A 25,279-nucleotide genomic window follows, 5' to 3' on the forward strand; every position below is an offset into this window, starting at 1 on the left:
GAGCTTTTGACCATGAAACATGAGGTCCTCAACAGTATTCCGAACATCTCTCAGGAACCCTGACAGCTAGAGCCACAATGCCCTGTGCATGACAACTGCTGTGGAGCTGGAGCTAGTGGCAGCGTCTGCAGCATATAAGAATGGTTGGAGTGAGGTTCTGGCTAATAAACTGACCCTCCTTAAATGAGGGCCTGGAAGTGCATTCTGTGCTCCTGTGGAAGATATTCAATAAAGGTTGTAAACTTGTTGTAATTCATGAAGTCCTACTCTGCCATGACCACCTGATAGGTTGCTATCCGAAATTGGACGGTCACAGAAGAGTGCACCTTGTGGCAAAAAAAGGCATAACCTCTTCTGGTCCTTATCATAAGGGGTATACCTGGAATAATGCTGTTTACCCCACTTGTTTACAACATCCACCAACAGGGAATTAAGCTAGGGGTGCAAAAACAAAAATTCTGAGTCCCAGGGGTGAACATAATATTTCTCATCCACCCATTTATAAGTTGTTGGTGGGAGTTTGCCACACAATCTTTGGTGGATCCAAGAGCACTTCATTAATGGGTAGTGCAAAGTGGGTATGTTGCCAACTGCAGAATGTCCAAGAGCCTGTGTTGGAAGTCTTTAACCTCCTCAAGAGATATTTGGAGAGTGTCAGGTCCTGGAATTGCCAAAAATCATCGGCCATTAATTATAGTGGACACACAATTGCCTAGTCCAGAGATGAGAACAAAGGATCCTACCATCCCTAATGTGTATGAGGATCCTTGTACAAGTATGGGTTCCTGTAATGATGTGTGAGGAACCCCACACTGATAACGAGATGATTTATTGGAGGACACTGAGGAGAATGCAGAAGTCATTCAATGGAGGAGGGGAAGAGAAAATGGCAGAGAATCTTGTGCTACAGGGACGCAATGGTAATCTGGAAACAGGGGTCTCGGCACCAAGAATCATTCAGTACCCATAAGCAGTGGGGATTATGACTCATCTATAGAGTCCTACCAAATTCATGTCACTAAAAAAAACACAACTCACAGACAGTAAAATCTGGTCACCCGCCCCCCATTAAATCTGGTCTTTTGTGAGATTTTACCCTATACCAGGGATTGGCAACCTTTGGCATGCGGCTTGCCAGGATAAGCACCCTGGCGGGCCAGGCTGGTTTGTTTACCTGCTGCGTCCAGAGGTTTGGCTGATCGCACCTCCCACTGGGATGTGCTGGCCGCCGCTTCCCGCTGCCCCCATTGGCCTGGAGCAGCGAGCCGCGGCCAGTGGAAACCGCGATCAGCCGAACCTGCGGATGCAGCAGGTAAACAAACCGGCCCGGCCCACCAGGGTGCTTAACCTGACAAGCCGCGTGCCAAAGGTTGCTGATCCCTGCCCTATACTATACAGATTTCACAGGGGAGACCAGCGTTTCTCAAATTGGGGGTCCTGACCCAAAAGGGAGCTGCGGGGGCGGGTTGCAAGGTTATTTTAGGGGGTTGCAATATTGCCACCCTTATTTCTACACTGCCTTAAGAGCTGGGAGGCTGGAGAGTGGCGGCTATCGGCTGGGCGCCCAGCTCTGAAGGAGATGCCCTACCAGCAGCAGGACAGAAGTAAGGGTAGCAATCCCATACCATGCCATCCTTACTTCTGTGCTGTTGCTGGCGGTGGCGCTGCCTTCAGAGCTGGGATCCTGGCCAGCAGCCGCTGCTTTCCAGCTGCCCAGCCCTGAAGGCAGCGCCGCCGCCAGCAGCAGTGCAGAAGTAAGGGTAGCAGTACTGCAAACCCCCACCCATCAATAATCTTGCAACCCCCCCCCCCCCACACACACACACACCCCACTGTGAAATTTCATATTTAAATAGCTGAAATCATGACATTTACAATTTTTTAAATCTTATGACTGTGAAACTGACCAAAATGGACTGTGAATTTTATAGGGCCTATAGCAGCGCCTGCTCCCGGCCCCTCCACAAACGCAGTCAGAGAACAGCTGAAGTGCAGCACCCATGTCCTTTTATTGTTTGTGTCCGTTCCCACCACCTATTATTTACAGGTATTTACAGAGACCAACACTCTGGAAGACTACTAGCTTCCCAGCCAGCAGGGATCTAGAGCCCACACTCCTCCCTTTCCCGTCTCCCCTGCTTCCTGTCTCTTAGCCAGCTTTATAGGGCAGGCTGGCTACCCAGGCCTGCAGGTGGATCCACTCTGGTAATTAGGGTGTGGCCCTTCTGCCAGCCCAACTAATACCCTTATTCCTCTGGAACAGGGCTAACAGGGGCCTGGCCTGTTTCTCCTAGCCAGCACCCTGTTACAGGGCCTTACTCATCTAACACTGAAGTATCTCTGGAGTTGCGGAATTCCTGCAGTACTCAACAGGTTGATACTAACTCAGCAGTTGAAGTGAATGGTATCAATGATCTGGAGCGTGTACGTGCCAGGTACGAAGGTATTTCGCACTTCGATTTTGCTGGTGTTGACAGAGAAGTGCAAGCAAAGCCATTGATAAGTCTGATTTAGATGTTGCCTTTCTAGAGGAGTGTATGTCCTAGGCTTTCCTGTCCTTCACAGACATTACTGGGGGTCTGCTGGAGCTTGCTTCTCTGAAATACTCTGGGATCTTGGCTGGTACCGGAAGAAAAGTCCTTCACCTCCATGGTACCAAGTTGCCAGATCGAGGCCTCCAACATCATAGACTTGGAGGGAGATCAGGAGCTTTTTGGAGGTGGTTCCTTGTGGTAGGAGATAGAGCTCCTCTTCTCTGGAGCCTTCTGAAGTCCTCCCCATCTTAGGGGAGACCTTTGCTGAGGTTGAAAGGGCACTAAATCAGCCAACTGCCAGATGTACTGGCAGGTCTCCTAACCTAGCTGGTCAAAGTGAGCACTCTATCATCAGAAGCTTCAATTTGGTCTCCTGATTCATCCATGCCCTAGATTTGACAGCCAGGCAAAAAAAGTTACACTTTTGGGAGATATGGGCCCTCCCAAGCAATGGATACACAGAATGTCCATTGCTGACCAGGTTAGCCTCCTGAAAAGAGAGGCAGCATTTGAAAATCGGCAAGCCAAGCATGCCCAGCCAGGCCAACTAAGCTCCCTAGGAAAAAGAGGAGAAAAAAGGAAGAAGGAAAAATCCAAAACCTCTCACTACTATCTAACTAATTCTATACAAACACTAAACTAATTACAGAACAACTGCAAAACATGCTAAGGCACGCACAAGGCTGACATGATAGAGCTCCACCTCAGGCCAAGGTGGTAGAGAACAGAGCTATTCGCCCACACAGCCCTCTCTACACTCAGTGTGCAACACAAGGTTATAAAGAGCACATGCATGAGCTGAACTGACACTGCTAATGGAAAATCTCTGATCAAGGGCTAGAGAGGTGAATGCATACCTGAAGTGGAGCGTCTACAGGGACACCACTCGAAGAATGTGATCTAATTACTGCCATGTGAGACCAAAAAGCAAAAGTCATTTAATTGAGAATAACTCTTGGGCATTCCAGAATCAAGGCAAAGTCTAGGGACTGCCAGCAGAATCTTTCAAGAAACTGACAAAAACAGGCTCAAGAAAAGATGGTAGTTTGGCAGTTGTTCAATCTGGAATGTGTTTGAAAGAAACTGGATCACTACATTTACTTTGGGAAATGTGCAACTATGCACAACTTTCACATTTGAGCTATGAGGGCAATGATCAATTTCACAGCTGTCTAATCTACAGAATACCTCCTACACACATCACTGCCAAGCAGGTGTACTCATTAGGTCACCCGCCATTTGAAGGAAATAATTTCAGTGTAGTTACTACAGACTCGTTATGCTCTTCCAAATCTCCAAGCTATCACAGTGATGTCAGCTCTGTCACCATGTCATGGCCACTGAAGGGCCATAAACATCACAGCTGTGGCATAACTGGGTGCACAAGTAGACTTGAAAGCATAACACATAGGCCATCTTCCCACCAGAGTCATACCAGACCAAGATATATTACACACCAGGGCCATGAAATACAAACCCGAACTGTCAGGATGAACCCAATTAAAGTCCTCAACCCTGATAAAGTTATCGTCCGACCACACACAGCAGACCTCTCATCCCTTCTAGAGAGTCAAGAAACACTATATCTAATGTGGCCTGTAACTGAGACCAGGTTTCAGAGTCTAACAAAAAACAAGTGGGGGGGTGGGGGGAGAGAATACCCTTCTTCCTTGAAAAGGAAAACTACACAGACAAATATACTACCCCTGCAGTTCACCACTCTGCAGCAGTTTCAGATTCCTCTCTCAACCACTCAACCAGCTTTCAACACAACCCATAACTATAAAATGTCAACCAGTCCATAACTGCAAGCATTAGAAGGGCAATCTTCATTTCAGCTTCTTATTAGCTCCTACTCCTTACTAGAGGGCACTGGGCTATAGGGGAGAAATAGTATGTTTTCACAAAAACAACAAAGAGTCTGGTGGCACCTTAAAGACTAACAGATTTATTTGGGCATAAGCTTTCGTGAGTAAAAACCTCACTTCTTCGGATGCATATTGTGATCATCTTCCTACATTCCAATACCTACATTTTTGGCATAGATTTAATACAAACAAGAAACAGATAAGGGTTCTACCCAGAATGTGTTTTACAAACAACCCCCTGAAGGAAGAACAGTTGACAAGCATACAACTTTGCAGTCATCTTCCAAAACTTAGTACAAAAAACATGAAGTTTGGATAGACTTGTAGTGACCCAAAATTCTCAGGAACACCAAACAAGTCCTGGATAGAACAAGCCACCAAAACTCATAGTTCTTTAGATAAGCCAAATACTAGTTTACAAAAGGTGGTATGGAGGAAAAATTCCATTTTTTAAAAACAGGAAGTTAATAAACCTTGAAAATTTGAGAGCTCATAGGTAATCCCAGATGTTGCATAAAGCAATAAAAAGTTTGACATTTTCCATTTTAGTCTTATTCTTATGAGAGTCAAACAGCATGTTGTAAGATGGGCCACATGTACTGGGATGCATCTTAAAATGATTAATTTCTTTTCATTTTGCTGTTAGAAATGCACTTTTTTGTTAACAGCTTCAGCAAGCCCAAAGAGTCTTTTTATGAAACGCTCCTACAGGTGTTCAGAGTTCTTTAAAATCAGACTAGTACAGCACAATGCAAATGGCCTATACTTGTGGTTTGAATACTACCTCATTAAAAAAGTTACTCCAATTAGTTGGCTCATACCTGATTACTGGCGGCCATTATCAAGGTTCTCGTAGGTGCAGACTGAGGTTTACCACTTGGCATAGGCAATGCTGGTGGTAAACTGGCCATAAGATGAGTCGGTGCTTGCAGATTGAACTGGTAAACATTAGGAGTTGTGCAAGGTGGCGTATCAGAATCCTTTTGGCAAAGAAAAAGGGGAAAAGAAAAGCAACTTTACAGAAAGTACAGTATACACAGACTATGCATCTGTAAATGCAATGATTCAGTAACTGATAGTGTAAATACTGTAAAATCTGGGTTAAAGCCATTTCAGTGTGAAATTAAATACACGTTGGTGCTACATTTACATTATGTAGCAGTTTTAAGAGTAAACTCTAAAAACCTGCATTGAGAAAAACAATTTAACTGTCAATCATGGTCTCAGATCAATTTCCACTCAGCTCAGACTACAGCCATATGTGAAATTAAATTCTCCACTCTCCCAAGTTAAAAGTCATGGGGACAAAGGTAGGAAAGAAGAAAACAATGAGAGTAGCATTGGTAGATACACAGGGACTGGAATTTTAAAGTTCTGATTCTATACCAACAATTGAGCAGTTTGCTGGTAATTCAAATTTATTTGTACTTATCTGTACAGAAAAGTTACTCACTGGTAATTGTTATAGTCTTCTCCCATCCTACCCAGCAACAGCAAAGTTAGGGCTCCACCTACCAAGAAACAAGGAGACAGACGATCTGCCAGTCATGACTAATATACAAGCACCAAATCATCCACTTCCTTTCTGGTTAAAGTTCTCTAATCTTATCTACTACTTTCCTTTGGAAGACAATGACACTGCACCAGGGGATGAGAGAAGGACTAAGGTTGATAGAAAGGAATACTATGACAATTACCTGTCAGTAATTTGCTTTCCATATGCCCTCTTCTCCCATCATGACCAACATCAATTAAAGACAAGCGGTGAGCCAGAGGCGGTGGTCTTACTACTATGGTGCTTGTAGCACTTAACTGCCAACAAAATAAGCAGAAAAGGACAGTTCCAGCTATTAATATCAGATGAAGATGCGAGGAGACAATCAGGTAGCTGTCTCAAATATTAATGATTGATTCTTCTACTTTGAGTCCAAGAAATTGTCATGCACCTTACAGAAGATTTTAGTCATTTGGACACAAGACTATTTTTAATCCACTGATGTCGTGACAAATATCAAAAAGAATGAATAGGTAGCTTTTCTAAAATTGTTAATGCAAGATGGTTTAATTAAGGGCTTACTTGACATCCAGGAAAAAAAAGTCTTCCTCCATTTCAAACGAGAAAACAAATATAAGTGCAACAGATACACTGATATGAAATTTATCACCAGACTAAGTGAACAAGGCAGTTGACTCCCTCTTAACATGGGTCACTATCCAGCTGTAAGCTCACATGGATGTTGTAAGAACTGAAAGGTTCCCAGGACTGAAGAATCTGTCTTATAACCAGATGTTCCAGGAGTATAATGCTAACAAATTTTCTTGGAGCGAGGAGAGGATTAGCCAGACACTCTTGATTGACAGACATGCTTACTAAAGTGAAGACTGGTGTGTGATGATTTGCTAGGAGGCAAAAATTCCATAGCAGTCTGTTTAAAAAGAATTCCCAACTGGAAAGTTATGCAAGCGGGTCAGAGATGGATCTTCTACAAATGATGAGACTTCCATAATCCAGATAGTGAAGAATCCTCTCCTTTGATTTCTGCAGTAGAGGACCTGGATGACAATGCTGTCCATGTAAGAATTAACCATTATGTTTCATTCTGTGTCAGAAGGGGATCAGCAAAGTTTACAGAACTGAGTCAAGTGTATCCCAGGGCAATACAAGGTAGTGCCAATGAGCTAGGTGGATTGGTATATAAAAATAGGCCTTCAAAACCCAACATTGGGTGGTGTAGAAATAAAGATGAGAAGCCTATCAACATCCAGAACAAGAGTACAGTCATCTCTTTATGAGAATGTATTGAACAAAGCACTTATCTAATGGGCTGCCTGTAGTGAGTCGGTGTGGCTCCCCTCCTGCCCAGAAGAGGGAGCCCACGTGCCGGCACCAGAGTGGGTGGGACCACCACCGCCTGTCCCCGCCCCCCGGAAGTCAAGGGGCGGGACAGGAAGTATAAAGGCCGGCCGCCAGAGCTCAGTTGGCGGCCAGCCACCACAGGGAGCAGACGTGCGGCCGGGAGCTCCCGGCCAGGAGACCGTCGAAGACCCTAGCTGGCCTGAGCTACCCCGGGCCCGCTACGAGGAGGAGCCGCCGGAGCCCGTTCACGCCCGCCACTGGGAGAACCCCTGGGAACCGAACCCCGCTAACCCTGAGGGTGAGACTGGACCCGAACCCCTCAGCCCCTGCTGCTATCCAGAGGAGCCGCCTGAGGACCATTGGCCGGATTTCCCGGCAGAGCTACCAGACTTGCCGCCGAGCCCGGGCAGAGAGGAGCCCATGCAGGTGGACTGGCCCGATCCCGGCGCAACGACCGAGGTAGGCTGTGAGGGGGATCACGGAAGTAGCCCGGGGGTAGCCGACCCCGGTCCGGCTGCAACTGAGTGTGAGCCTATGTCAGTGTGTTGCGGTCTGGATACCCCACTGACCAGCAGCGGCAGCAACCGCTGTTAGGGCCCCGGGCTGGAACGCAGTGGAGTGGGTGGGCCTGCGTTCCCCCCTGCCACCCTCCGTACGGGTGGCAGGCTTCCCCCTCACCCAACGCTCGGCTACAGAAGCCTGGGCCTTGAACTATTTGCCTGCTCAGCCCCTGCAACAAGGGCCTGAGCCTAACTGTGTTTGCCCCGCCCTGATCCAGGGCCTGGGCTCTGAACTATTTGCTCGCTCAGCTCCCTGCAACAAGGGCCTGAGCTTAACTGTGTTTGCCCCGCCCTGATCCAGGGCCTGGCCTCTGAACTATTTGCTCGCTCAGCCCCTGCAACAAGGGCCTGAGCTAACTGTGTTTGCCCCGCCCTGATCCAGGGCCTGGGCTCTGAACTATTGGCTCGCTCAGCTCCCTGCAACAAGGGCCTGAGCTTAACTGTGTTTGCCCCGCCCTGATCCAGGGCCTGGCCTCTGAACTATTTGCTCGCTCAGCCCCTGCAACAAGGGCCTGAGCTAACTGTGTTTGCCCCGCCCTGATCCAGGGCCTGGGCTCTGAACTATTTGCTCGCTCAGCCCCTGCAACAAGGGCCTGAGCCTAACTGTGTTTGCCCCGCCCTGATCCAGGGCCTGGGCTTTGAACTATTGACCCGCTCAGCCCCTGCCATAAGGACCTGAGCCTAACTGTGTTTGCCCCGCCCTGATCCAGGGCCTGGGCTCTGAACTATTTGCCCGCTCAGCCCAGCAAGCAAGGGTCTGAGCTAACTGTGTTTGCCCCGCCCTGATCCAGGGCCTGGGCTCCTGAGCTTTAACTGTGGTTGCTCCGACTCTGCACCAAAGAGCCGGAGTTTCAGGACTAACTGACTGCTTATTCCCAGAGTAGTGAGTCGGTGTGGCTCCCCTCCTGCCCGGAAGGGTCGAGCCCCGGCTAGGACCTACTACACTGCCACAGAAAAAGGAGAGGAAAAAAAGAGAGAAACTCCCCAAGCACCTCTGAGCAGTGGGAAGAAGTTACTGTTGCAGACTTCGGAAGGCACAGAAAATAGTTATATCTTCTGGTCTGATTGCATCTTGAGGCAAAGTGGCAGAAGGAATTCACTCATTGAAGAAAGATCTTTGTATTCCACAGGGAGATAGTTTAGTGATAAGTCAATGCACAGGTGGCTATATACCAGATCAGACACAGTAATGGATACCTGCCATACAACAAATGCAGGGTCTGAAATTCCCAGGCAGTTTTAAACATGCAACCTATGTGCTGTAGCACTATAAAACCCTAACAGGTAAGACAGCTAGACTATATGGATGGGTAGTTGAAATTTCACACACACCCCTCCCCCCAAATGCTTAGCTTTGGTGTTGGGTTAGAGGCTGTGTGTTGGGAAGTGGGGGAATTTCAATGGACAACAAGTCCAAGCAAAGACCAGAAGCTACCATAAATCACACTAATTTAGGTAGGGAGGCAGAAGCAGCAGGTGGGAGGATGGACACTGTTGGACCTGCAGCCCTTAAAAGATAGGCAGAGTTTGAACTCTGTGCTGTTGCAGTCAGTGCCAGATCATTCTAAAGAGAGGACCTGAAACAAAATTCCAAGGCAGTCAATCCACCAAGTAGGAGTAGTGGTGGACAGAGATAGCAGCCTGTTCCAGGACTAGAACACTCCTTTGAAATCCTTTTGAAGTCAGACAACCGCTGAGGGATAAGAGACCAGGGAGAGAAAAAGAGAGAGAGAGGGGAGAGCCAGTAGCAATGCCGGAATGGCTACTAAAAGGATATGTAGTTCCAGAAAAGCTGGACGAGCATAAGTCCATGGGGCCGGATGTGCTGAATCCGAGGATGCTAAAGGAGTTAGCGGATGTGATTGCAGAGCCATTGGCCGTTATCTTTGAAAACTCATGGTGATCGGGGGAGGTCCCGGATGACTGGAAAAAGGCTAATGTAGTGCCCATCTTTAAAAAGGGGAAGGAGGAGGATCCGGGGAACTACAGGCCAGTCAGCCTCACCTCAGTCCCTGGAAAAATCATGGAGCAGGTCCTCAAGGAATCAATTCTGATGCACTTCGAGGAGAGGAAAGTCATCAGGAACAGTCAGCATGGATTCATCAAGGGCAAGTCTGCCTGACTAACCTAATTGCCTTCTATGATGAGATAACTGGCTCTGTGGATGAGGGGAAAGCAGTGGACATGTTATTCCTTGACTTTAGCAAAGCTTTTGATACGGTCTCCCACAGTATTCTTGTCGGCAAGTTAAAGTAGTATGGGCTGGATGAATGGACTATAAAGGTGGATAGAAAGCTGGCTAAATCGTCGGGCTCAATGGGTAGTGATCAATGGCTCCATGTTTAGTTGGCAGCCGGTATCAAGCAGCGTGCCCCAAGGGTCAGTCCTGGGGCCAGTTTTGTTCAATATCTGCATTAATGATCTGCAGGACGGCATGGACTGCACCCTCAGCAAGTTTGCAGATGACACTAAACTGGGAGGAGTGGTAGATACGCTGGAGGGTAGGGATAGGATACAGAGGGACCTAGACAAATTAGAGGATTGGGCCAAAAGAAATCTGATGAGGTTCAACAAGGACAAGTGCAGAGTCCTGCACTTAGGACGGAAGAATCCGATGCACTACTACAGGCTAGGGACTGAATGGCTAGGCAGCAGTTCTGCAGAAAAGGACCTAGGGGTTAAGTGGATGAGAAGCTGGATATGAGTCAACAGCATGCCCTTATTGCCAAGAAAGCTAATGGCATTTTGGGCTGTATAAATAGGGGCATTGCCAGCAGATCGAGGGATGTGATCATTCCCCTCTATTCGGCACTCATGAGGCCTCATCTGGAGTACTGTGTCCAGATTTGGGCCCCACACTTCAAGAAGGATGTGGAAAAGTTGGAATGAGTCCAGCAGAGGGCAACAAAAATGATTAGTGGGCTGGAGCACATGACTTATGAGGAGAGACTGATGGAACTGGGATTGTTTAGTCTGCAGAAGAGAAGAACGAGGGGGGGATTTGATAGCTGCTTTCTACTACCTGAAAGGGGGTTTCAAAGAGGATGGATCTAGACTGTTCTCAGTGGTACCAGATGACAGAACAAGGAGTAATGGTCTCAAGTTGCAGTAGGGGAGATTTAGGTTGGATATTAATAACTTTTTCACTAGGAGGGTGGTGAACCACTGGGCTGGGTTACCTAGGGAGGTGGTGGAATCTCCTTCCTTAGAGGTTTTTAAGGTCAGGCTTGACAAAGCCCTGGCTGGGATGATTTAGTTGGGGATTGGTCCTGCTTTGAGCAGGGGGTTGTACTAGTTGACCTCCTGAGGTCTCTTCCAACCCTGATATTCTAGGATTCCATGGCCAAAAGGGGAGTTTCCCAAATTTTGGCAGCTGCTTGGCTTACAGGAATCCAAAAAGATTGCCCCGCTCTCCTGAGAGAGGCAAAAGAGACTGCAGACAACATATAGCAGAGAGGGAATCTATGGAAACACAAAGCTTCCAAAAATAGAACCATCACAGTGGGTCTTACTGGTGGCCAATACTCAAACCTATAGGCTCCAGAGGGGTCTAACCAGATGAAGAGCTCTCAGGCTATCATAGCCTATGTTACATAGGCAGAGAAACCAGACAATGCAGAAAGATGGGGCCCAAGACTCTGGAACAGTGCTTCATGAATGAGAGAGGACTGATTCTGAGCAGTCAGTTTAGAGCCCTGGGGGGTGGGAAATAAGTAACCTGAGTATTTCCCCTTTGGTATTTGCAGGAAGGCATAGCCTGAGTATTTCAAATTGGAGGAGAGATCAGTTCAGAGGCCATTCAGAATTATCCATGGGATTCTGGTGCTTGCTCACATCACTTTCACCCTCTGTGCTGAAAATAGTTATTCCAAAGCTGCATTGAAATTGTTTTAAAAAGACACTGACAACTTAACTAAATACATGGGCTGAGACCTGTAAAGTTCCTGAAGCACTTAAACTGGGTAAGGCAGACTGGAGGAGAGATTGGTCCTAGGAATGAAAATTTGTCATCTCATTTTCTTTTATCCTGACTTCTCCCCCAAACCAATATATTTGGGATGTAATAAAAGAAAGTTTAGTATGCAGAGGGAAAAAGTACCCAACCAACAAATTATCAGGCTTTAATCATGACCACTGCTTAAAGCACCTTATTACTCAGGATGCTTCTGCGAGGAATTAAAGTAAAGCCTGTAGCACTTTATTAGGGATTAGGGGATGACCAAATAGTAGCTTAATAGATTTCCTCTGTGGTGTCCAAGCCCTTTCTGCTCAGAAGGCTGCAGTTAAGTTTGTTGAACGAGGTCTTATGTCATTTGGAATGCACTGAACAGGCTTGTGACACACCACTTGACTCCGCTAGCTATGGAATATTATATGGAATATGGATATTTTCAAGCCCAGATATGTTGAACAAAATAAAGATGTTCTAATAAAATATAGCTCTCTCATAAGGTATATTTTCACTGCTTCTCATATCTAGCAAGTAACATAACATTGTGGATGTTCATGTGGAATATTCGTGTTTTTGTTCAAATTAAGTATAGAAGCAAGAGAATCTACCTTTAACAAAGAATTCTGAAGTAAGAAGAACTACCCTGTGCTCATGAAAGATGTTGTAGGGCTCAAGTCTTCTATTATCTAAAAAGACTGTCTTCAACTTAAGATGCTAGAGTTACACAGATTCCCTTCCGGCCTTATTCTGAGATCTGGGTTCAATTCCCAGCTTTGTCAGACTTCCTGTGTGACCTTGGGCAAGCCACTTTGCCTCAGCTCCTCATCTGTAAAATGGGACTATACTAAAGCTCACATAGTTGTGAAGATAAACCCATTAGTGTCAGAAGCACTCAGATATTAGGATGAGGGGCAAGAATCTAGACTGGAAGCAGAGATTTTGGAAATTCTTGCTCAAACAACTGTGACCAGGAACCACATCCTTATGGAAAGGAAGTGCAGGGAGTTAGCTGACCAATTTGCAGGGAAGAGTTCTCAAACTTCTAGCACGATAGGCAGATCCAAACCAACACACTACCCTACCAGAGGCTACCACCATATGACCTACAAGACACTTAAACAGGGCTGCACTTTTGACTTTGTTTAACAAAGGGACATAAAAAGTAGTTGCGACATGTTGCAATCCCAAGATTAGGTGATTCAGTAAGAATCTACGCTAAGAATCTACAAGAGCTGGAGCACCTGGTTTCTGATCAATGAGCTTTCTATCTTTGAGCAGAAGATGAGAAAACCCAAGCAGCAGATAGACATGTGAGTCAGAGCATCTGTTCCTTGGGGGAAAAGAATCTCACTTTTGTGAATGCAAGAAAATCTGAGGTCGCCTAGTTCCCCAGGTATCTGCTAAAACAGTTCCTCTTTCAAGGGCCGCTTCAAGTTTTCAGCTAAATGCAACAGTCTGGCCAAACAATGTCCCATTCTTATATGGATTGTGTCAACTATCATCAGCCCATGAGAAAAAAATCTCTATTGCTTTAATGTTTAGACTTCAACTTCTTGTGACTCCTTGGTGACTTATGTAAGACATGATCATATTGTGTGATTGAATTTCTTCTCAGTTGATCCTGAGTGCCAACCTGACTACTCTCTAACAGTTGTTTAAGATGCAGGCTAACATGATTTTTTTAAAAAAGCACACTTTTGTGCCTGGCAAGATGTGGCCAGGTAGTCCATAGATTCATCCCCCACCAACACAGTAATTAGAAAAAAGTTTGTCCTGGTTTTGAGAGTGTAGGCTTTTTAGTTTTTTGTACTGGGATCTTACAGTTGTGATCACGTACACTGGCAGACCAAAGCAGCTTTAAAGTCCCTTCTCAGGTGCTTTTTGCATATAGCCTTCTGGGAAGGAATGCCCTCAACAGGAATTACCATGTCTCTGAAAGGGATACCACTACTACCACCACCTTGGGTAGGACAAGAAAATCATTTGACCCTGGTACCCTGCAAGACTTATGGGCTTGAATGAGCCATCTTCTTTGGTAGGCGTGTCTCACTATTCTGAGTAACTTCTTCAAAAGATAAATGAAGGGAGGATGGCAACTTCAATTTTGGATGACAGATAGTTGCCTTGTGTGTTAGTCTGTTCAGCTATTGCCATCATCTGGCAGGCTTCTCAATGGCAATCATCCACTTTCTCCCCATGGTTTGAAACAGAGAAAAATAGTGTCTCCTGCTTCCTTGTCTCAGTGTTATTATCCAAATTTAAATGGTTTCATTTTTTCAGAGTAGCCACTAGAACTTGGTGAAATTTTTAGCTTTTGGAGATTTTTATTCCCTTGTCTTTCAAAAGGAGACGGTCATCAGCAGAAGACTAACTTTCTATCTAAAATCTGCTTTTGGGTTTTAGCCAATAGCCTAGTAAAGGGGTCCTGAATCCCAGCACTCCTCATCTAATATTTGGAGACAAAGTTAATAAGTGTTTTTCTTAAGCACTTCAGAGGTCCTCCTGTTGAGAAAGAGAAAGAAGGAAAGGATGCTTGAGTACTTGAAACATTATTTGAATACCCAGTTAAGCATGGAATGAGTTGCTGGGCCTTATCTTTAAAAGGTAAACAATACAAGTAGTTTTGAACCCAATCCTGAGAAGTCCTCAAATTGTCAAGGATAATTCTGTTTGTTGAGTCCGAAAAGATGAGGATAAATTACCATTTTATGAAGTCTCAGATGGTGTAGAAGAATACAAAAGCCCAAGCAAGCTATGCAGACCAAACCTGATCCCCTCAATATTGTGTTTTTTTGTGGTCAAGAAGTTACAGCAACACTCCCCGCTGTCACAGTTCCTGAAAGGGACTGCTTGCAGGTGAACTGATCTTTGGCTTGCTTCATTTCCCAAAAGGACTAAAATCTGGCAATTTTGGTCACTTGAAAGGAATTGGAGATTTCATGTGTTGCTGCTCCAAAAAAATCAGTTTTAAGAGCCAACATTGCAATGTATAAAACAACAGTGCTGAACTGCCAAGCTGCTTGTGCTTCCAGAGAAAAAGAATCTGGTCTGAGAGTGCAAGGAGTATGGTCAAGCCCTTGAGTCCTGTGGACTAGACGGGACTGCCTGTTTTCAGTAAAAGGGTACAGCTCATGTATGCACTTCAAGGAGAAGTCAGGATCCAGAAAAGAAGATATATTGGGGAGAATGGAATTTTCCTATGGATTCCCTGTAGGCCCTTTTTAATGGTTGAATAGGTAGGAAGTCTCTGCATCAAAGGTTTTTTCCTTGTTGCTCTTCTCCATTCTTTCCCCATTGTCCACATTACCCTGTGAACTGGACTTTTTCCCTCCCTCCCCCCCCCCCCCCCCCCTTATTTACAGGAGTGATAAGTAGTCAGAGAGGCCAAATGGGAGCTAATTGAGGCATAGGGCTGCACTACATACTTCCAACCCAGAAAGAAAAAAAAAAAAAACTGGAAAGGAAGCAAGCACACTTGTGTTTATATGTTAATACTTGGTTATTACATAGCTTTTTTCATACCAAGATCTCAGAGTGTTTGATAGAGGAAGCTAAGTATTACAAGGCAGCAATGTGAAGTAAATTGCCCAAAACTGCACAACAGTTCACTCACAAGCAGAAACAGAACTTTGGTGGCCTCACTCCTAGTTCAGTACACTAGCCACTTCACTGGATTCCGCCTTCAGATATGCTTTGAGGCATCATTTCTATGAGATATATGAATGAAGACCATCATGTCTCTTTCCTACTTGGTATGAGGAGCCATAACACTGTCTAATCATCACTTGAGCAAAGTGAGAAGGAGAGATACCCAAGAAAGCTTTTCTATCCACAGCAGCTTATGAGGTACGGATTTTATGAACATGTGCTATTTTTATTATATAGTTTTCATTATAAATGCTTTTTTTAAAAAAAAACCCAGATTTTACAAAGTCTTCATATTTAGGACTGCAACTGGCCATTTCCTCTGCCTGAAAGTGAATTTTTTAAATTATGGGAAGGATCATTGTAAGAAAAAGGTACTTTGAAAAGTAGCAGGGCTAAAACAAGAGTAGGGGACTGAAATTGGTCAGTCATTGAGGATTAGTGCCTTTACTTTGTTTGGTGGGGGAAATGTTAACAAGATTAAACTGAAAGTTTACTGAATATGCCAAGTTGGCCACTACTAAGATTTTAAAAATATGTATAATACCCTTTAATTTCACCGCACACTCTTCTGCCTGTTCTGAATGTGGGCTGTTAAGCTCATTTACTCTTTTGTTGACGTTCAACATATGTAAACAACCTTAATATTAGGAAAAGGAAAGATTTGCAGGCATGGAAAACAGTGCCCCTCAATTTTAGGATTTCTACAATTTGTTGCATTACACAATATTCTGTAACTATTATGCTTTAATTCAAGTAAATTATGTTTTATTGTGAAGACAGAGCCCAGAAAAAGCCAACAGAAAATGCATAGAGATGCCATATTCCAATATCACAGCTGTATAATTGAACTCAATTTGTTAACTTTACAACAGGTAATGCATGTATCACATTCTCCTTTTTCTGTTCAATGTTAACTTCTCATAGACTCTAAGGTCAGAAGGGACCATCATGTTCATCTAGTATCACCCTCCTGCAAATTGCAGGCTACAGAACCTTACCCATTCCTGAAATAGACCCCTAATCTATGGCTGAGTTAATGAAGTTCTCAAATCATGGTTTAAAGACTTCAAGTTACTGATAATTCACCTCTATTTTCTACCTCCTGAATGCAAGCTTTACATTAAAACAATATTAAGTATTGAAGTGTACATTTAGTGCAAATGCTTGCCCTCCCTGAACTGGACAGTGTCTTTCTCACGTGTCCTTGATACAGGGTGGAAATGAAACTAGTTTTTGCATTCAGATTACCTGAAAGACACAAAGACTTCTTATAAACTAGTGAAAAGCGACAAAGAGACCTGTGGCACCTTACAGACTAACAGAGAAGTGGGTATTCACCCACGAAAGCTTATGCTCCAATATGTCTGTTAATCTATAACGGGGTAGGCAACCTTTCAGAAGCGGTGTGCCGAGGCTTCATTTATTCACTCTAGTTTAAGGTTTCGCGTGCCGGTAATACATTTTAACGTTTTTAGAAGGTCTCTTTCTATAAGTCTATATTATTATATAACTAAACTATTGTATGTAAAGTAAACAAGGTTTTCAAAATATTTAAGAAGCGTCATTTAAAATTAAATTAAAATGCTGATCTTACGCCACCAGCCTGCTCAGCTCACTGTCAGCATGGGATTCTGTTCACCTAGGCCGGCAATGGGCTGAGTAGGGCCTGCGTCCGGGACCCCAGACCTGGGGAGTGGTGTTTCAGGGGTCAGGGCAGGGGGCTGGGGGAGGGGGTTCAGGGCAGAAGGCTGGGGTGTGTGTGTGGGGGGGGATACAGGGATCATGGCAGAGGGCTGGAGTGTGTGTGGGTGCAGGGCAGAAGGCTGGGTGTGGGGGGGGTTCAAGGATCGGGTCTGAGGGCAGGGGGGGTGCAAGGCAGAAGGCTGAGTGTGTGTGGGGGTTCAGGGCAGAGGGCTGGGGGGTGCAGAGCAGAAGACTGGGTGTGTGGGGGGGGTCAGGGCAGAGGGCTGGGGTGTTCGGCTCGTGGGGGTGCTCCCAGCCCCCTGCCCTGAGCGGCTCAAGGCAGGGGGCTGGAAGGGATATGCCCTGTTCCACCCCCTTCCCCCAGGCTCCGTCCCTACCTCTCTCTGCCTCCTCTACGGAGCAGGAAGCACGCTGCCGCTCTTCCCCCTCCCTAGGGCCATCAGCTGATTGGTGCAGGGAAGGAGAGGAGGAGGGGCAGGAAAGCACAATGCTGGGGGAAGAAGCGGGGGTGGGGGGAAGCTTGGCTGCCACAGAACCAAGCTTCTGCCCCCGCAGGGGAGAGCGGTGGGCGGGGGGGGCTGGGGCCGCGTCAGGGAGCTGCGTGCCTCTCAAAATTGGCTCGCATGCCGTCTTTGGCACACGTGCCGTAGGTTGCCAACCCCTGGTCTATAAGGTGCCACAGGACTCTGTCACTTTTTACAGACCCAGACTAACCTGGCTACCCCTTGGATATAAACTAGTAAGCTCTTCACTGCAATGGTGTTGCAACAGCCCACGATAATTCTGCTTATTGATTAACATCCCCAGAGGACAAGTGTGGTTCTCCCAACCCCTCTCCAAACCGTGACTACTATTAAGTACCCAAGATGGTTATTAGCTCAACTCCTGTGGCCAGCCACGTTCTTGATCTGTAGTGATTGGGATGGGATTGAGGTGAGGCACTTGGATTTCTTCTATGGCCTGAAGTGGTCACTACCTTCTGTTTTGAAGCTAAATCACATCTGTGTCAGGGCAGTAAACCTATTGGACAGTCTGCACTCGAAAAATGCTATGGTTTAATCACCAACAGGGACAGAGTGTTCTTTTGACAATCAATGATTTGGGTGGTCGTATAAAAAAACCTTTTGTTCTCCATCCCTAGGAGCGCTCTTCTCAGGCTCAGTCCTCACAGGTCATCTTGGTTGACAAGTTAATCTGCAACCAAGGAAGCTGAAAGGAAGGTGGGTGGAGCCAGGGTGGCAGAACTGTTTGAATCGGATCACAGACTTGCAGATAAGGCCAGAAGAGATGACTGATCATACAGGTCAGCCTACATAAGAGGCTACAGGACTTCCCCAGAGTTAATTCCTGTCCAAAATATAGCACGTCTTTTAGAAAAACATCCAATTTTGATTTGAAAATTTCCAGTGATCAATTGTTTAAAAGATCTTTAAAATTCCTATGGTTTTGTGGAAGACAAGGAGAGATATTTTGCCTTTCACCACAGCTTCTGTCAGATCTCAAATAAATATATCTCGGGTGAACAGCTTGGTTCATTGTGGATATCCATGCTCATCAGCAGATTACATTACCTCCTATTTTAAGGAAAATGCCTATTTTGCAAAGAAAAAAACTGATTGGGTTCAGACGGTCCATGAGAAGATGAAACAAATTCTTCATCTATTTTAGTTCCTGCCAGGAGTGCTCCACAGGGCTGAGGAATTTTGGTGCTACCACCTGGATCCACATCCTTCCTGGCTGGTAAACTGCTTAGCCCATTTCTACTGGAGTTTGTCAGTGCATCAAATAATGGAAGGCTGCCAACTTCTTAAGTGCGTCCTATGCTGCTGCGGAATTACCTGCTTACTTGTGAATCATGTTCTTATTTATTTTGTTTTTATTTAAAAATGGGCACTCTTGACTTCAGTCTCACATTTAAAGTAATAGACTGCACTCAGGCAAGGTAAGGGAACAGGGGAATGTGGGAGGAAACTGCGCAGAGGCAAGGTAAGGAGTAGGAGACTAAAGGGAAGAAGTGACTACACAGTCATAAGGCAGAAGAATGAGAGAAAGATAGGTATAGCAGTTCCCCCAACTCAAAATGAAAGGAATATTCCAAGCAGCCAAAGCAGGGAGATACATGTTCTGTATAAATTTAAGGTTGCATTTTGAACCACAAATTGGGGATGAGCTATTAATTGGGGATTGGTTCTGCTTTGAGCAGGGGGTTGGACTAGATGACCTCCTGAGGTCCCTTCCAACCCGGATATTCTATGATTCTATTATTCTATTTACCCTTGAGACTAAAAACAAATGAAAAACCATGTATTAACTTTTTGAAGTTTGATTTTTTGGCATCTGTTTCTGAATGCTTGTGGTTGGCACTACTGCTGAAGGGAGCCATCCATTTGATGACAACCTGACTAACTGTTCCTCTGTGCTTCATCTTTCCTGTGCTATTAAGATTGAAGATTGTGACAAGTCAGCTGTCTTAGATGCCTTACTTTCCTTGATTTGTGTTAATCTGGATAGGATACAGAAACTGCTTTAGTCTCCTAATAACAGATGAAGATCAAGTATCTGCTGATATGTAGCTCAGTTGCCTTTCATACAGCTGATAACAAGGTGATGTACCTCAAGGCAGAAGGATGGTGCTGCCTTTTGTGGCTCTTACCATTTCAGAATGCCTTCTAGAATTTCTGTTTGGCAATGGTGACTAGACGGTATAGTGAAGTCATATGAACCTCTGAGAAGTGGGGTTTGTCTGCTAGGTGTCAATTTCTTTTGCAACTTGGGAGTCTCACCACATTCCAAATTTCTTTTAGAAGCTTTTCAGGGCAGTCAGAACAGGTGCTCTTCATTTGCTTCTGGCCAAGTGCTTGACTCATCTCTCCAGATACAGATCTACAATGGTTCATTGTTTTGACACTAGTAAGACTAGATTACTGCAATGTATTTTATTTAGGCACTACATCTTTAATTCATTCAAAATCTGTACCTGGCCCAGAATGCTGCAGTAGGCTTGAGCTAAGTATCTCATTATGAGCATATTACAATGGTGCTTTATAAGCTATACTGTCCACCTGTGGGTTTTGGTGTGGAGTTTATAGGCACGGCTATTGACCTAAAGAATCATAAAAGGATGAGGGGCTACCTAATGACAAACCACCTCTTTTCACGTCATACTGTTGCAGTTAAATTCAGCAGTGGCACAAAATCTCAATATGAGAAGGTGCTGATAGCATGACTTTATTCATGAGGGCTCCTTGGCTTTGGAATTTAAACCCCACCCCTCAGTCCAAAAATAGTAAGTTTATTCACTTTCAAGGCATGATGTGAGGCTCATGTCCTCATGCAGGGCTCTATGAGGAAGATGGGCATCATCAGGATTGATGATGCCCACGCTTTTTTGCTTTACAGGTTACTGATGGATTTTGGGTTTTATATCTGCTGATGTTTTAAAGAAAACTGCAAAGAATGCCTAGAGCTTCAGATAGACTGTTTAATTCTTACAGTTACAAAGGGGGTAAGACAGCTTGTTACTGACTACTAGTTTATGTTTTAGTAAGTTTGATGAAGACACGAACACAAAAGAATATCAACTTATTATGGCAGGCTAGAATGAAATATTGAAACTTTACTTTAAAAAGTAAGTAGTGCACTAAGTGCTGCTATTTTAACTAATAGACCATTGTAGCTTTATAGAGGAACTTTCTGGTAATTTAATCTATTAAAGAAGAAGAAGAAAAAAAACAACTTACAATATCACTGCCAGAGAGCGATGATACAGAAGAGGCAGATGAACCTGAGGACAACTGTTGGGTACTAGTTAATGACAAAGCCAAGTGTTGGTTGAAGGGTGATTCAGAGCCTCTGTTCTGTTGTTCTGCACTGCATGGAGTTATGTGCTCTCTTACTTTCATTCTATTGTCTGTTGATAAAAACCATGATCATCATTTAGAAGCACATGAAACCTCATCACCTTGTAGTTTAGAAAAAAGTATTTCCCAAAGTTGCATTAACTAGCTAACGTTAAAAGTTTTCAATAGCAAGAGTCTCAGGCTACGTCTACACTGCCCTGCAGTTTGGACTATATGGGACTGAATAACTGTGTGCACCAAAGTGCTACGGTAACTCCCATATGAAGACACGGAGGGAATGAACTAAAAGGTTCCTAGCTCGTATTACCATAGTCACCTTTAACAAAGATTACAATAATGAGAACTAGAAACCTTTTAGTTCATGCCTGCAACATCCACACAGGGGAGTTTCAGTGCAACACTGTGGTGCACACGGCTATTCACACCCCCATAATCCAAACGGCAGAGCCACATATGCAAGCCCCCCATCTTGAAATTAAATTCAAGTGCATGATACCTTACTGCAGAATTTTGTGAATAGCCCAGTACAGAGAACATATTTACAACTGGATCAGTCCAAGAAAGTTCTTTTTCTGTATTTCTTGGAAAGTATTTTAGTAATTTGAAGCTTCTGAGATCAACTCCTGTACTTACCAATATCAGGTGACAGACTACTTTTGCCTCCCCATGTCTTTTTAATCCATGCTCTGTAGTCAATCACTTCCTGTGTCACTTTGATGATTCTACCTAATGTGCTAGAAACAAAGTTATATTTGTAGACCAATATAGAAACTTAGTGGGGAAACAAAGAGGTTAGATATTCAAAAACTGTATTCTACATGAACAACTATTCAAATGAACTAGATTGATGTAAGATTTAAAGAGGTGATGAAATAAACAAGGTATTATCTTAGCGTTCATGACTTTGTTTGCTTATTATTCAGTTTAAGCCACTGGCAATGCAGACTTGCTATTAAATGACGACATCTGTTGCACTTCCTACCTTTACTAGTGTTAGTGACACTATAGTTGAAATGGACTGTCAGAAACACAAGTTTCAACCAAACTTTTCTGTAGTAACACCTTTAATAATTAAAATACTTGTACTTGATAACAGCACCTCAGAGGATACAAGTATTCCCTAGGGAAACTACATAATCATGGCTTCCTTATGTCCTTCATGGAGTCTCAATTAGACTACAAATAACTCATGGAATAGAAGCCTCAGTTAATACAGGTCTTGGTCTCAGACTGACTTTGACACTGAAAGACCTTCAATCTTTTGCCATAGATTTAAAAAAATGGGGGAATTAAAGGATATTAAATCCCTACAAATAATGCATAGTATTAACGTTTAGCATACAGCTGCTGGGAGACACCAGGAATAGAGGAAAAACTGGGGCAAGTGGTGTGGGATTGCCTGGCCACTGAACTCCAAGAAGCAAAATTATATTTCTGGCAACTATACTATTTAAATTTATTAGACGCAATCCTAAATCTCAGATTTAGACTGCAGAGGTAACACCTACAAGTTTCTTTGATGACCAAGGGGATATATCAGGACCGGGACCACTTAAAGACTGAGCCCAAAGAGGGCTAGAGACACACCACCAGAAGAGTACTGAGATAGACCCTGGTAGACTGTATACCCCAGAAGAGGTCTGTTCTGGTTCACATGCAAACAGTGTGCATGACTCAGCTGGAGGGCTGAGTCGCTGAAAAAAAAAAAAAAAAAAAAAAAGCCACCTGAAAACCACTAAAAGGGGTCACCAGAACTGAAAGAATGCAGACACACTCAACCAGAGGGGGCGCTCATGAGAGGTGAGTGCCGACCCTGTTACATTTGGTACCAGCAGTGGGATTCTTCAGACCAACCCCTGATTAACAAGGGGCATGATTATGGAGGAGGTGATCCACCTGTTGGTGGCAGGCCAACAGCAGCAGACAGCTGCGGTGCAACAGCAGCGCACCCAGACCCTGCTGATAAAGAATCTGATAAAGAATCTGCAGAGGCAACAGGTAGTCAAGTTTGTGATACAACAGCAGTGGTGGGAGATCCACTCCAAGAAGCAGGAGCAGAAAGAGAGACACTTCAGTCACATCACATCTGGCAACTTAGTGGGTTTAGCAGGCGAGAGGCCTGAAGCCCAGCCACGGAGATGTTATGGGTGTGGACATTTAAGAAGGGCTTACCCTGGCAGGAACAGCAAGGTTTAATTGCTTTTATTGTGGAGAGCTGGGCCACATAAAAAGATTTTGCCTTTTAAAGGGCTGGGCTTAATGCAAGGGGAAAGGCAAGGGCCCCAAGGATAAACCAGATGAATAGAGGATGCTGGGTGCAAATCCCTATGAGTTAGGGGTAGGTGCTCCAGAACTGACAAGGGAAACAGGCAAGCAGGACAGTAGAGCTATTGCAAAGGCCCCAAGAAATACGCAGCCCATGGCCAAAGCAAGGGAAAAGGCTGTGTGTTTTGCCTGCAGGATGGCAGGGCATTTAAAGAGATATTGCCCTCTCAGAGAAAGGAGGGCAACAAGGGAAAAGATGGCTATCCCAGGCTGAGGCAAGACTGAGACAGTCAAAAGAGAGACTGGGTGGGTTTCTCGGCCTTCATGCAGGAGAGACCAAGATGGCACCCTAGGATCAGGAGGGTTTGGGACCAACTAGGTAAGGAGGCAGAGGAGCTGGGAACCAGAGGAAGGATGGCAAAAGGGGTTCAGATGGAGCTCAAGTACAGGATAGTATAGGGACCCAGACAGATTCCCAGGAACAACAGGATACAGATGGGACCCCCCCCCCAGATTGTCAAGGTCACCGGTTATGGTGGGAACCCAAGTTGGACCTCACAGTGAACAGGTTAGTACAGGGACTCAGACAGGGTCACCCTAAGGAAAGAAGGTAGAGCAGGCTGGTTCTATGAGTTCCCTCCTAAGTGTTGACAAGCTAACCAAATGGCTGGAGTCAACGGAGAGTGAAATGGAGGATCTTAAGTGCCAGAGGGAGCAACTAGCCATGGATCTCCAGTTTGCTAAGGAGGAAAAAAAGCACCTGCTCCACTTGGTAAAAGACCTCAAGACAGCTCGGCATACAGGGATGGACAAGCTGTTGCGTGCAGAGACCCTTAAGTGAAAGGATCCTTAAATACTCTCAGGTAAGAGAGACCTGGGAGAGTAGACCCTGACTAAAGGGAGCAAAAGGACACAGAAAAACACTCTCCAGATAGAGAGGTCAGGGAGAGAGAAGACCCTGCTAAAGCGGGGCAAGAGACTAGTAGAACTACCACCCCAATCCTATCAGGGAGGGGAGGGGTGAGATGAGATGGAGTGGACTAGCCCAAAGGCTCCCTGCTGGAGGCCTCATGGTTTTGCCACACCCATCCCAGCCAAGGAGCAGTGGAGAGGTCCTCCAAGCAGCCTAGAGTGGTTGAAAGGAAGCAACCAATCAGAGGGGCTGATGGAACAGCCAATCAGGGGCAAGGAGAGCCATATAAAAGGAGCAGCATAACAGCATAACAGTTAGTTGCTGTTTGGAGCTGGAGAAGAAAGGACTGAGTGCCTGGCTGGAAGAGCAGCAGGACCACAGACAGCTAAGTCGGGGCAGGGACTGGCGAAGTGAGAGAATCCTTCCTGGCTGCTAGGACTGATCCAAAGACAGTTTGCTGGCAGGGATTGGGGAAGCAATGAAGGAGCTCCTGGCAAGCTGCTGGGACTAAGTAGGGCCTGAGCCTGGGGAGGGATGCAGGAAGATAGTATCTCTGGGGAGGAAGCCCTAGGGATATGGCCCCATACCAGGACTGGGACTACTTAAAGACTGAGCTCAGGGAGGGCTAAAGAGACCCCACCAGAGGGGTGCTGAGATAGGCCCTGGTGGACTGTATACCCTGGAAGAGGTCTGTTCTGGTTGTCATGCAGACAGTGTGTGAGAGAGACTCGTCTGGAGGGCTGAGTCGCTGGGGAAAAAAAAAAGACGTGAGAACCACCGAAAGGGGTTATCACAACTGAAAGAATGCAGACACACCCAACAAGAAGGGTGCTCAAAAGAGGTGAGTGCTGACCCCATTACAGTAAGACTTTTATAGTAGGGGTCTGTGGGCCACAGGTTTAATTTCTAAAGGGGTCTGCACTGCCATTTGAAATTTCGTAGAGGTCAGCAAATGAAAAAAAGGTTGAAAAACCACTGTACTAGACAACAGGCTTGTCTTCCCTACTTCACACCTGCCCTCTATCCTCATGCCTTTTTTTATGGTAGCTTTATGGTAACTTTCCCCCTTTAAGTTTAGAGAAAAGGGGGGAAAATACATCTGAATAGCCTATCTTACT

General features: G+C 45.1%; 1 protein-coding gene across 7 annotated transcripts in view; it reads right to left on the minus strand.

Annotated features, from left to right (window-relative positions):
* The window catches only part of TENT4A (terminal nucleotidyltransferase 4A), a 112,048-nt gene that overhangs the window by 13,575 nt on the left and 73,194 nt on the right, over positions 1-25,279 (minus strand). For 3 of the 7 annotated variants that reach the window (XM_054019191.1, XM_054019190.1, XM_054019192.1), the window contains exons 9-11: positions 21,617-21,717; positions 20,864-21,033; positions 5,224-5,382 (exon numbers count right to left, since the gene is read on the minus strand). In XM_054019191.1, coding sequence (XP_053875166.1) covers positions 5,224-5,382; positions 20,864-21,033; positions 21,617-21,717 — 430 coding nt within the window. Of the gene's footprint in view, positions 1-5,223; positions 5,383-5,855; positions 5,914-6,099; positions 6,215-20,863; positions 21,034-21,616; positions 21,718-25,279 lie in introns of all 7 variants that reach the window. The other 4 variants (XM_054019196.1, XM_054019193.1, XM_054019195.1 and 1 more) reach the window with 2 other exon arrangements.

Source organism: Malaclemys terrapin, chromosome 2 (assembly GCF_027887155.1).
Source record: "Malaclemys terrapin pileata isolate rMalTer1 chromosome 2, rMalTer1.hap1, whole genome shotgun sequence".
NCBI lineage: Eukaryota > Metazoa > Chordata > Testudines > Emydidae > Malaclemys > Malaclemys terrapin.